This window comes from Amblyraja radiata, chromosome 21 (genome assembly GCF_010909765.2).
Source record: "Amblyraja radiata isolate CabotCenter1 chromosome 21, sAmbRad1.1.pri, whole genome shotgun sequence".
In the NCBI taxonomy this organism is placed as follows: domain Eukaryota; kingdom Metazoa; phylum Chordata; class Chondrichthyes; order Rajiformes; family Rajidae; genus Amblyraja; species Amblyraja radiata.
Window position 1 is genome coordinate 11,531,097 of NC_045976.1, and position 13,712 is coordinate 11,544,808.

General features: G+C 40.7%; 1 protein-coding gene across 1 annotated transcript in view; it reads left to right on the forward strand.

Moving 5' to 3' along the window:
* LOC116985102 (serine/threonine-protein kinase 33-like) overlaps positions 1–7,184 on the forward strand; it is a 60,133-nt gene extending 52,949 nt beyond the window's left edge. The window contains exon 12 of the mRNA XM_033039522.1: positions 6,602–7,184. Within this exon, the coding sequence (XP_032895413.1) occupies positions 6,602–6,775 (174 nt within the window). The 3' untranslated portion in view covers positions 6,776–7,184. The remainder of the gene's footprint in view (positions 1–6,601) is intronic.
* Positions 7,185–13,712: the final 6,528 nt, after the last annotated feature.

The following is a 13,712-nucleotide window of genomic DNA, read 5'->3' on the forward strand; positions in this document are numbered from 1 at the left end:
GATTGAACCCAGGTCTCTGGCACTGTGAGGCAGCTGAGATACCGTTATTTTTTTTTTTTTTTTTTTTTTTTTTTTATTTATTAGAAGTACGGTAAATTACAATAACACACAACACATATATCTTAATACATTTTTTGTACCGCTTCATTTTTTTTTTTTTAAAGCTTTAAGAAAAAGATAGAAGTAAGGAAAGTAAAGAAGGTGCGCAAGAGTTGTGAAGTGCAGAAGAGTGTTGGGAAAAGAAAGCCCCTTAGAAAAGAAGTTAGAGAAGGAAGTAAAGTAAGAAAGTAGACCCTAGAAAAGAAAGAAAAAGAAAGTAAGGACAATCGCTCTATTATAACATTAAACTCCGCAGAAAGACTACCAACCAAGTCTGTTTTTGTTGTTTTATCTCCCAATGCCAGGTCCTGATACCATTTATTTATTTATTTATTTTTTAAAAATTACTATTGCACCTCATGCTTGTAATAGGTCCATAAACGTAGACCACGTCTTTTGGAATTGGTTTGCTTTATCTGCTAAGAGGAATCTCATCTCTTCCAGATGTAATGTTTCAAACATATTTGATATCCACATTTTTATTGTTGGTGTGGGCGCATTTTTCCAGAATTTAAGTATGAGCTTTTTTCCCATTATTAGCCCGTAATTGAGTAAATTCTTCTGATACACGTTTAATTCAGGGATATCTTCCGATATCCCAAAAATGATCCATTCTGGTTTTGGTACCAGTTTTATTTTAATTAATTTTGAAAAAATATCAAATATTCCATGCCAGAATTTTTGGATTTTTGTACAAAAAATAAAAGAATGCGCTATGGTAGCTTCTTGACACAGACATTTATCACAGATTGGTGAAACATTGGGAAAGATTTTATTTAATTTAGTTTTTGAATAGTATAGTCTATGTAATGTTTTGAATTGGATAAGCGTATGTCGTACATTGATCGAGCATTTATGCACCTGTAGTAAATGTTTATCCCAGCTCTCTTTTGAAATTTTTATAGCTAATTCTTGTTCCCAGTCTCTTCTAATTCCATCTGTTGTGGGTATTTCTATGTTTAAAATGATATTATATAAGTACGATATTAAGTTAGCTGATTCCGCCTTTGTCTTCATTGCTTCATCCAGTAAGTCGGAAGGCATATTATGATAGTCTTTTGTGTATTTTTTCAAATAATCACAAATTTGAAGATATTTAAAATATTGGTTATTTTTCAAATTATATTTCAGTTGTAGTTGTTGAAATGATAGTAATTTTCCCACTTCATACAGATCTTCGAGCGTTTTGATTCCCATTCTTTCCCAATGTATAAATGATTTGTCTATGATTGATGGTTTAAACGATGGGTTATTGGCTATTGGTATTGAGAGAGATAGGTTTCTTAATTTTAGATTCTGTTTTATTTGTTTCCATGTTCTAATTGTGCTATGTATAATTGGGTTTTTATTATAATTTTTATTATTCAGATTTATTGGTGAGAGGATAATCGCTCCTATATTACTCGGGGAGCAATCCCCTTTTTCCATTACAATCCAGTCCGCCTGCTGGGCAGAATTGTCCAGCAGGTGAATCATATTTTTAATATTTACTGCCCAATTATAATACATAAAGTTAGGGAGCGCTAGACCCCCCCACTCTTTTCGTTTATTAAGGTGTGTTCTTTGTATTCTATGGGGTTTATAATCCCATATGAAATTTGTAATGTCTGAGTCCAATTTTTTGAAAAACTTTTTTGGGAGATATATAGGTATTGATTGAAATAGGTATAGAATTTGTGGTAAGAAAATCATTTTTATAGCGTTTATTCTGCCTATTAAGGACATCGGAAGTGTTTTCCAGAATTTAATCAAATTATTTAATTTCTTAAGTAGGGGATTATAATTGGCTTTAAACATATCCTGGTAATTTCTAGTAATTTCAATTCCCAAATATTTGAATTTTTCTGTAGCTATTTTAAAGGGGAATTTCCTGAGATGTGTTGAGTCTTTTGGTTTTATCGACATAATTTCACTTTTGTTCCAATTTATTCTATATCCTGAAAAGGATCCAAAGTCCTCAATTAAATTTAATATATTCGGTATACTAATTTGTGGTTTTGTGATGTACAGTAGTACATCATCGGCATATAGGGATATTTTGTTATTTGAATATTTTGTATTATAACCGTAAATATCCAGGTGTGTTCTTATTTTTTCAGCAAGGGGTTCAATTACCAAAGCAAATAACAGCGGAGATAATGAACAACCTTGTCTATTGCCCCTTGATAGTTCAAATTTCGAGGATAATATATTATTAGTTAGTATTCTAGCCGTAGGTTTGTTATATAATAGTTTTATCCATGCAATGAAGTTCTCTCCCAATTGGAATTTTTGCAATACTTTAATCATATAATCCCATTCTACTTGATCAAACGCTTTTTCTGCATCCAGTGAGATGATAGCTAACTCTTGGTCGTGAGATTTATGTGAGTGCATTATGTTAAGCAAACGTCTCAAGTTATTGAATGAATGTCTCTTAGGTATAAATCCTGTTTGATCCTCATTTATTAATCTACTAACATACCTGCTTAGTCTACTGGCTAGTGTTTTCGCTATTATTTTTTGATCCGTATTTAACAAAGCAATAGCTCTATATGAACCTGGTTCTTCTATATTTTTATCTTTTTTAAGTATTAATATGATCGTTGATTCTGCTAGTGTTTCAGGTAAGCTTTGCTCCTCAAAAGCATATGTATACATTTTCTGTAATCGTGGAGTAACTATGTCATAAAAAGATTTATAAAATTCATTACTGAATCCATCTGGTCCTGGTGTTTTTCCATTCTTTAGTGTTTTTATTGTGTCTTCTATCTCCTTAGAAGTAATTTGTGCTCCCAGTTCCTCTTGTTCCCTCAGTTCTAATTGTGGTAGGTTACAGTTATCTAGAAATTCTGAAATTTTATTATTGTCTATTAACGTTTTAGATGTGTATAGATTCTGGTAAAATTGAGCAAATCTTTTATTGATATCCTTGGGTAATGTTAATAATTCCCCTCTATCTGATTTAATCTTTAATATTGCATTCTCTTTTTCCCGTTTTTTCAGTTGGCGTGCTAAAAGTTTGTGGGGTTTATCCCCGAATTCGAAGTGTTCTTGTTTTGTAATTTGAAATAATGTTATAACTTTCTCTGACAGTAATTTATTTAGCTTGAATTTCAATAATAGGATTTTATTATGTTTATCCATAGTTGGATCTTTAGCATTATCTGTATCTAATTGTTTTATTTGTTCTTCTAAATGTCTTTGTTCATTCTTATTCTTTTTATTTTGATAAGCTTGAAATGAAATAATGACTCCTCTAATAAATGCTTTGAAGGATTCCCATAATAGCGTGGGGGATATATCTGGTGTATCATTTATCTCAAAAAATAGGTCCATCTGTTTTTTTAGATATATACTCCCTTGTGGGTCTTTTAAAATTTGCGAGTTAAACCTCCAGAACGATTTATTCATAGACATTCCTTCTAGTTTTAAAACAAAAGTTAGCGGGGAGTGGTCTGAGATCGCATTAGTGTGGTATTTAGGGTTCATAGTGTGCGGAATTAATTTTGTATCCACAAGAAAATAGTCTATCCGTGAGTATGTTTTATGCACCGTTGAATAAAACGAATAATCCCTTCCCGTCGGGTTTGCAATCCTCCACACATCTACTATATTTGTGTTTTCCATATATGTATGTAAAAGTTCACTGGTTTTAGATTTCCTATTACCTTTTTGTTTTTGCATCGATTTATCTAGATAAGGGTCTAAAACACAGTTAAAGTCTCCTCCAATTATGACATTTTGATAAGTACATTCTGCAATTATATTCAGAATTTTATTAAAAAATTGAGGATTATCAAAATTGGGCGCATATATGTTTACCAACGTAATTGGCGTATTATTGATCTCTCCTGCTACTATAAGGTATCTCCCTTCCTTATCTGAAATAATATTCTTTGATTTAAATGGAATTCCTTTACGAATAATGATAGCGGTACCTCTAGATTTGGAAGTAAATGAAGAGTGAAATGTTTGGCCTATCCAGTTCGCCCTCAGTCTCGTCTGATCTTGATGTTTAAGATGCGTTTCCTGTAGAAACGAAATATCCGTGTTGTATGATTTCAACTGAGCTAGTATCTTGCCCCTTTTAATAGGTTCATTAATACCCCTTATATTCCAACTGCATAGTGTGATTCCTCCCATTTTCTTTTGATTGTCGTCATACATTTCTACCTATTTTGATGACCTTATTTATTATGGTGCATTCATACCTCAGGACTCTGGTTATTTTGGGAGCATTTATAATATAGACTTCCTTGGTAGTTCCCCTCTGCGATTGTCCTTGAAAAGAAAACACATAGATGTGACATATTGTGATAATAAAAAAAAAAAGTATATCAAATAAATTTACGGTGTCTGAGTTTCGGACACCGTAGTGAGTGACCCACTCGTCTGTGGGGTACGACATCTATATCGCTTCCGGTGTAGATGTTAAAAAATTAGCCCCGCTGCCTTTATTACCCAAACCCTAGGGGGTCGGTACCATTTCCAAATAAGTTCTATTTCACCCAGTTGCAGTATATATATATATATGTTTCATTCCAACTTATCAAATCTAATCATGTATTAAGTTACATATATTCCTCACTCTTTATCTCTTAACTATTTGTAAATGGTTTTAGTATTGTTAAAAGTGATTTGTTCGTTGAAAGGGTTAACCGAAGTCAGGCTCCTGGAACTGTGCCAGGTGCCCGAGTCTCCTCCCCTCCCCATTCGAGCTGCGGAACATATGTGATTACGGTTGTCTGCGTTATAAAGCAGGCAACACATTTTTATCAGTTTCAGTTGCTATTTCTATATTAGAATTTTTAGTTATTAATTATTAATTATTAATTTTTATCAGTTTCAGTTGCTATTTCTATATTAGTATTGTTAGTTATTAATTATTAATTCTCAATATTTTGTAAAACTATATAAGCCATGTGATGTTTTTCGCTCTCAGCTCAGCAGATTCACTCCCATGTTATCAGTCTTTCCTCGTTTGAGCACAGAATGTCCTTGAGTTAGATTCCGCAATGTTCAAGGCGAGATAATAATGTCTAGACACGTCTCTTGGAAAATCTGTTGCGTGTAGTAATTTTTAAAGATTGGTGTTGTTCGCTTATTTCACTTTTCTTGTGATATTCTTGTTGGGGGGATAAGCAAATTAATTTGTTCATGACGTCTTGGTGATCAATCTTCAGTTGTTGCTGCCTTGGCCACGATTTCTTGAGCGTATTTAAGAGATTCCACCGAGTTAATAAATGTTTTTGAGATTCCCCTGAAAGTAATACGCATTCTGGCCGGATAATATACTCCACATCTGACACCCTTGACCTCGTAAAGAGCTTCTCTGGTCTGTGAGAACTTTCTTCTCTTCAGAACAATCTCGTGAGGGTAGTCCCGTAGGAGTTTAATAGAATCATTTCCGTACATCATGTTCTCTCCGTATTTGATCTTTTTCATCAGCGCTTCCATTGTTGGGATATCCCGAAGTTTGATTATGATCTGTCTTGGGTAGGCATGTTCTCCTTGAGATTTTGGTTTAACTCTGGGTAGTCGATGTGCTTCTTCAATTACAGGTGCCTCAGATAGATTGAGCACGTGTTTAATTAGGTTGGCAGTGTACCCACGAGCATTGTCCCCCTCAGCTCCCTCTTTTACTCCACGTATTCGTATATTTTGACGTCTTGAGCGAGCTTCTAGGTCAACATATTTATCAGAAACCTTTGTAAGTTGGCTCTTGAGGCTGTCTATTTCTAACTTCATCGTCTGCATCTCTCCAGCCATCTCTTCCACAACAGCTTTTATATCTTTCACTGCAGTTACATTTGCAGAAACAGTTTCATGCACAGCCTCAAACATCTTTGTGGACTCTTCTGCCACCTTATTAATTTTCTCCGTTAATTCTTCTTGCACATCATCAACTTTTTTTTGCAGAGCCCCAATGCACTCAAGTATTTTTTCATTACCGGCATTAATAAATGCATGCATGTTTTCCATCAAATTTAAGTTTCCAGCTTTCAACTCATTTTTCAAATCTCTTACCGAGTTCTTTAACTCCTCCATTTCGGTTTTCTCTTTTGTGGTCATCTCAGTCTTAGATCGTGTAGCCATTCCAGAGTCCACTCCAGAGGTCAGTTTTGCAGTTTCTTGATGTTCCTGAGTCTTCAGCAGGTGTTTTGTAGCTTTCCTCTGTGGGCTCTGACCTGGAGACGTTTTTTTCATTTAAAATGCCTTTCCCTCCGTTAAATTCACGGCGCTTACTGATGACGTCATCAGCACCGCGACATGAGACTCCGGTAAGTTTTTAAAAACGGTCCCGACCTCCTGACCCGATTTTAACGCGAAAAATCGCGATTTTTTCAGCGGAGCTAGAAAGTTTGCGACTGCTAACAAAGCATGTCGCCACCGGAAGTCTGAGATACCGTTATGTTTTGTGCTGGTGTTTTAGAAAAAAGTTGGAAGATATTTAAGAACTTAAGCAGTGAACTTTCACCGAGATGTTTAGTTGTGTGTTTTTTTTTTTTAATAACTTCAGCCAAGAGGTCCAAGGCAGAAGCGCTATTCTCTTGACAGCTCGTCCCTACCGGCTACTTCGGGTTCGAAACCGCCCACACAGTTGAACAGAAAAGGACGGAGAAAGTCTGAAACTGCAGCAAACTCAAGAATATTGAACAAAGTAAACAGCCAGCAGGCCCTGCTGAAAAGATAACCCCTTGCCAAGGGGTCACGTCAGGGTTCAAGCCCTCGCACTAATCGCTCATTCCAAGCAACTTTTCAGCATCCGGTCAACGGACAACACTCATACTCTTTGTTAATTTATTTATCAGGAGCGTTGTTCTACCAAACACTGTTCAGCTTTCATCTCGTAAATGTAACGAACCGGGTCCCATTCCTTTATGAGACGTGCCATCTTGTAATCACTCTCTCGTATAGGCCCTTTGTTAGATAATCACCTTGGCCATTATCAGATCCAAATTGATAGAAAGATTTAACATGGAAGCAGGGCCTTCAGCCCACCGAGTTCACACTGATCATTGCTCACCCGTTCACAATGGTTCTCTGTTATCTCACTTCCTCATCCACACAGTATATAGAGGCCAATTCACCTATAGACAATAGACAACAGGTGCAGGAGTAGGCCATTCAGCCCTTCGAGCCAGCACGGCCATTCAATGTGATCATGGCTGATCATCCCCAATCAGTACCCTGTTCCTGCCTTCTCCCCATATCCCCATGACTCTGCTATTTTTAAGAGCCCTATCTAGCTCTCTCTTGAAAGCATCCAGATAACCTGCCTCCACTGCCCTCTGAGGCAGAGAATTCCACAGACTCACCACTCTCTGTGAGAAAAAGTGTTTCCTCGTCTCCATTCTAATAACCTGTAACTCAATTAAAGAAAATTAAGTTCCCTATTTACCTGGGTATTTCCCCTATTTCAATGGGATTATTATTTTTAGATTGGTTGAGAGAAACAGCATAGAAACAGGCCCTTCGGCCCATCATGTCCAAGCCAATTCACACTAGTTCTATGTTATCCCACTTTCTCACCCATTTGGGACAATTTAGGGGCCAAATAACCTACAAACCCACAGGTCTTTTGGGATGTGGATGGAAACTGGAGGATCCTGAAAAAACCCACAGTCAGTCACAAGAAGAACGTGGGTGCAAACTCCAGACAGCACCCGAGGTCAGGATCGAACCCGGGTCTCCGGCGCTATTAGGCAGTGGCTCTACCCGCTGCGCCACCGTGGAGCACGTGGAGGAAACCCACGCGGTCACCGGGAGAACATGCAAATCTTCCCGCTATTTAAAAAACGGTCGAAATGTTTACCAACAAATGGAAATAAAATGCCACAGCGGTGGAAATCTGGAATTTTAAAAGGAAGTTTAAATGATTGAGTCATAAAGCACAGAAACAGGCTCTTCAGCCCCAACAAGATGCTATGTCTAAGCTTGTCTCCTTTGTCTGCCGTACCCCTCTAAACCTTTGCTTTCCACGAACCTATCCAAGCGTGTTTTAAATTCTGTTACAGTCCCTGCCTCAACACCCTCGTTGCCTAGACTCACCATTCTCTGTGATAAATAGTTAGTTCCGATGAAACATTTCCCCTCTCACCTTGAACCTATGTCCTTCTTGATTCCCCTATTCTGAGCATTCACCCTATCTATTCTCCTCATGATTTTACAGTCGTGCCCCCAGTCCAAAGTCCTAGCCTGCCCATCCTCTCCCTCGAGTTCAGCCTGGAGTCCTGGCAACATCCTTGTAAATCTCCTCCCTTTCCAGCATGATGACATCCTTCCTATAAAGTCCACTGTTAGGGCTGCCGGGGTAGGCCATAGTCATACGGCACAGAAACAGGCCCTTCGGCCCATCACGTCCATGCCAGCCAAGATGCCCGAACTAAGCTAGTCCTATTTGCCCACTTTTGGCCCATAATTGCTCGAAACCTTTCATATCCATGTCACCCAGAGAGTTGTGAATTTGCGGAATTCTCTGCCTCAGAAGGCAGTGAAGGCCGATTCACTGGATGCGTTCGAAAGAGAGAGATAGAGCTCTTAGGGCTAGCGGAATCAAGAGATATGGGGAGAAGGCAGGAACGGGGTAGTGATTGTGGATGATCAGCCATGATCGGGACGACAGATGGCGCGGGACGACAGATGGCACAATGGGCTAAGTGTTCGGCTGGCGACCGGAAGGCAGCCGGTTCGAATCCCGCTTGGAGTGCATACTGTCGTTGTGTCCTTGGGCAAGACACTTCACCCACCTTTGCCTGTGTGTGAATGTGTGTGAGTGATTGGTGGTGGTCGGAGGGGCCGTAGGCGCAGATTGGCAGCCACGCTTCCGTCAGTCTGCCCCAGGGCAGCTGTGGCTACAGAAGTAGCTTACCACCACCGAGTGTGACTGAGGAGTGAATGAATAATGCGATGTAAAGCGCCTTGAGTATTAGAAAGGCGCTATATAAATCCCATCCATTATTATTATGATCACATTGAATAGCAGTGCTGGCACGAAGGGCCGATCGGCCTACTTTTGCACCTATTGTCTATGTATGTCCGAAAGTCTTTTAAATATTGTTATTATACCTGCTTCGACTATCTTCTCTGGCAGTTCATCCCATATACACACCACTCTCTGTGTGGAAAAACTGCTACCTACCCAGCTTCCAATTAAATAGTTTCTCTCGCACCTTAAACCCATGGCCTCTGATTCTTGATTCCCCAACTCTGGGTAGAAGACTGTGCGCTTCTCCCCTCAACTACCTTTCATTCCCTATACCCACCATTCACCCTCTGTGGGGGTCTTAAACATTGAACACACAGCAAGGAACCAATCTTCTGGTTGTTTGTGTTTTTGTTCAATCTTTTGGAGGGGGGGCGGGGGGTGAAAATGTTCTCAGCTTCTGCCCGCCTCATAGGTTGTCTATGACATCTCAGCATGCTGTGGCACTGTGCCAGAGGATGGCTGGTTCTCTCTTGATCTCGCCAGCTGCCAGCTTATCCCACCTCCTGCAAAAACAGTGCGATGTTCCCAAAGTGCCAAAGAAACCCAGCATGGGGGCCCTGTTCGGTACAAAGAATAGTTACTCCTTCTTAACAACTTGGCTTCCAATTTTGCAAAGCAACGGTTCAAGACAGGAATGTTTTATTTACTGTTAAACTGCACTGACGTCCAAAATTCTTATCACACTTAAAGTATTTGTCTTCCTGGAAAAAACGCTTCAGTTGGAATGAATAAAAATGTGAATTTATCTGCAATTGTGGAATTGTCACAATTAAACAGATGAAAAATTAGTTATCGTTTGTTTTTTGGTTTTAAAAACAGTCTAACTGCTATTCCAAAAAAGTAAACAGAATGCATAAGTTAGATTGTAGAAACCAAGAACTGCAAAAAGTAAGCATGCAGGTACAGCAGGCAGTGAAGAAAGCGAATGGCATGTTGGCCTTTATAACAAGAGGAATCGAATATAGGAGCAAAGAGGTCCTTCTGCGGTTGTACAGCGCCCTAGTGAGACCACACCTGGAGTATTGTGTGCAGTTTTGGTCCCCTAATTTAAGGAAGGACATTCTTGCTATTGAGGGAGTGCAGCGTAGGTTTACAAGGTTAATTCCCGGGATGGCGGGACTGTCATATGCTGAGAGAATGAAGCAGCTGGGCTTGTACACTCTGGAGTTTAGAAGGATGAGAGGATATCTTATTGAGATATATAAGATTGTTAAGGGTTTGGACACACTGGAGGCAGGAAACATGTTCCCGATGTTGGGGAAGTCCAGAACCAGGGGCCACAGTTTAAGAATAAGGGGTAAGCCATTTAGAACGGAGACGAGGAAATACCTTTTCTCACAGAGAGCTGTGAGTCTGTGGAATTCTCTGGAGGCAGGTTCTCTGGATGCTTTCAAGAGAGATCTAGATATGGCTCTTAAAGATAGCAGAGTCAGGGGATATGGGGAAAAGGCAAGAACGGGGTACTGATTGGGGATGATCAACCATGATCACATTGAATGGCGGTGCTGGCTCGAAGGGCCGAATGGCCTACTCCTGCACCTTTTGTCAGTTGCTTGTTAACACACTAAAGGACACAAAGTGCTGGAGTAACTCAGTGGGTCAGGCAACATCTCTGGAGAACACGGATAGGTGGCAATTCATGTCATGATCCCCACCCCTCCCCCCCGACAATTCGTCTGAAGAAGGGCAGCACGGTTGTGCAGTGGTAGAGCTACTGCCTGACAGCACTAGAGACCCGGGTTTTACCCTGCAAGCTACAGGTGCTTGTCTGTACGGAGTTTGTACGTTCTCCCCATGACCTGCGTGGGTTTTCTCCGAGATCTTCGGTTCTCTCCCACACTCCAAAGACTTACAGGTTTGTAGATTCATTAGCTTAGTATAAATGTCCCCCAACTGATCCGCAATTCCGTGTCCCTCACCATCTTCCAGTCCCGCCTCAAGACCCATCTCTTCACCTCTGCCTATCCTTAGCCCCACATCCCCCTCCCTTTTCATCTGTGCTTGAATTGCCTCATATTGCGTTTTGAATTGAATTCTGTCTTTAATTTGTGTACTAGTCATGTCTCTACTATTTATTTCATTCCGCTTACATGTTTTTCCTCTACTTGCTAATTTTTTGTAAGGTGTCCTTGAGACTCTTGAAAGGCGCCCATAAATAAAATGTATTATTATTATTATTAAATGTAAAATTGTCCCTAGTGTGTAGGGTGGTGTTATTGTGCAGGGATCGCTGGCTGGTGCGGACTCATCAGGCCGAAGGGCCCGTTTCCACGCTGAATCTCTAAATTAAAGTAAACTAAAGTGCCCCGACCCGAATCGTCACCTATCCATGTTCTCCAGAGAAGCTGCCTGACCCGCTGAGTTACTCCAGCGTTTTGTGTCCTTTTTGGTATTGTTTGTTACTGTCTGCATCTATTTAAAAAAAACTTACTAGCTGTGTAACCTAGACTTAACAATGGAGATTGGGCACAAATATGTTCTTATTAGATGACTGCGACTTTGTGTCTAGACTGCATACGTCTGCATTTCCACCACACCCCTTCTTCCAGCTTTACATTTCAACCCTCCTCTCCTCTCATCTTACATCCTTTTGTCTCCTTTTCACCTGCAGCCTTTGTCACTTACTCCACCCATCTGCCAATCACCCCCCCCCCCCCCACCACCAGTATCCACCTATCACCCACCGGTCTTTTTCCCTCCCCCACCTCTCCCTTCCAGCTTTCTCCCCCATAGCCTGAAGAAGGGTCCCGACCCGAACTATCACCTCTCCATTTCCCTCCACAGACGCTGCCTGACCCACTGAGTTACTCCAGCACTTGGTGTTTATCTCAAGATTTCAGCATCTGCAGTTCCGTGCGCCTACTTGCCCACTATTGGAACTCCCTGCTGGCTGTGAAAGCCAGCGAACACGCAGGGAATGGAGGGGTGGACAGAGCAGGCTAGTTGATCTTGGCATCAAGTTCGGCACAGACATTATGGGCCGATGGGCCTGTTCCTGTGTTGTGCTGTTCTATCACTAATCCTCACACACGGCACTGGTATGAACTTGTGCTGATAATTTACCACAGAGTAAAGGCAGAGTTAGTTTACAATGGTGAAAATAATGTTGTGAACTTCTCAAAACAAAAAGCCACGCACACTGTCTTCTGCAGGAGGTTGGCAAGGAGAACGTACAAACTCCGTCCTGGCAGCACCCGTAGTCAGGATCGAACCCGGGTCTCTGGTGCTGTAAGGCAGCAACTCTACTGCTGTGCAGCCGTCTTTTGGAGATTTCTTCCTTGTTGACCATCACCTCATGAAACTAAGCTCGTCCTGATCCTCCCTTCATCTTCATCCTCTGCCTACAGATGTTGTCCTTTCTCTGAGCAGCCTTGCTCAGACCAGAGACCCACCAGGCATGTGGAGGGGGCAGTCATCCAAATCCACCACGGCTTTTTTTCTCTACATTAAATTAAAAAAATACAGGCCCTTCGGCCCACACCGACCATCAATTGCCCGTTCACGCTAGTTCTATGTTATCCCACTTTCTCATCCACTCCCTGCACACTGGGAGGAATTTACAGAGGGCCAATTAACCTACAAACCCACATGTCTTTTGGAATGTGGGAGGAAACTGGAGCACCCGGAGGAAACCCACGTGGTCACAGGGAGAACGTGCAAACTGCACACACAGACAGACAGCACCCGAGGTCAGGATCGAACCCGGGTCTCTGGCACTGTGAGGTAGCGGCTATACCTGCTACGCCACCATGCCGCAACATAGTGTTGCAATCACCGTGACTTCACGACATTGCACGTCTAACAACCATGCTATACGGCCACTTTTGATTACAGCAGATTGGAAAGAAGATTTCAAAGAAATACATTTATTAACGAGATTTAATAACAATAAAAATAGTTTGACACAAAACACACGTGCAACTTCATTCCGCTACAGTTTGTAACAGAGGCAGGAACACTCGCCATTCACAGTTGTGTACAAACCTTGGCATCATTGAAGCAGCTTTGCAAACCTTACTGCAAAACAATCTGTGCAATTTAAAGCTCTCCCTGATTGGTATTTTCTGTGCAATTTTCATTTAAAAATCGATTCCACCACAAGCCTAAAATTAAAGCGAGTTGGGTGAATATGGCTGAACGGAGAAGCTGATCATATTAAAAATATCATGTCTGAACAGCAGGTAGTTTATGTAAGAGGTTATGTAATTGTTTGAAGAGAAGGGGGACGGGGAGAATTATCAAAGAGAATGTCAACTAACCACAGGCCAATATCTAGCAAGACCACCCCACTCAACCAATGATAATATTTATTCCCTTTGTTTTCTGCGAACAAAAATTAATTTAACTTCACATTTAAAAAAAAACAATGAATACACTTGGAATAAAATTTAAGGGCGTTATATTTATTTTATTTGGAAACAAACAGGCCCTTTAGCCCACACCAACCATCGATCACCCGTTCATACTAGTTCTATGTTATCCCACTTTCTCATCCACTCCCTACACAATTTACAGAGGGCCAATTCACCTACAAACCCGCACGTCTTTGGGATGTGGGAGGAAACCCGAGCACCCGGAGGAAAACCCCGCGGTCACAGGGAGAACTTGCATACTCAACACAGACGGCACCCGAGGTCAGGAT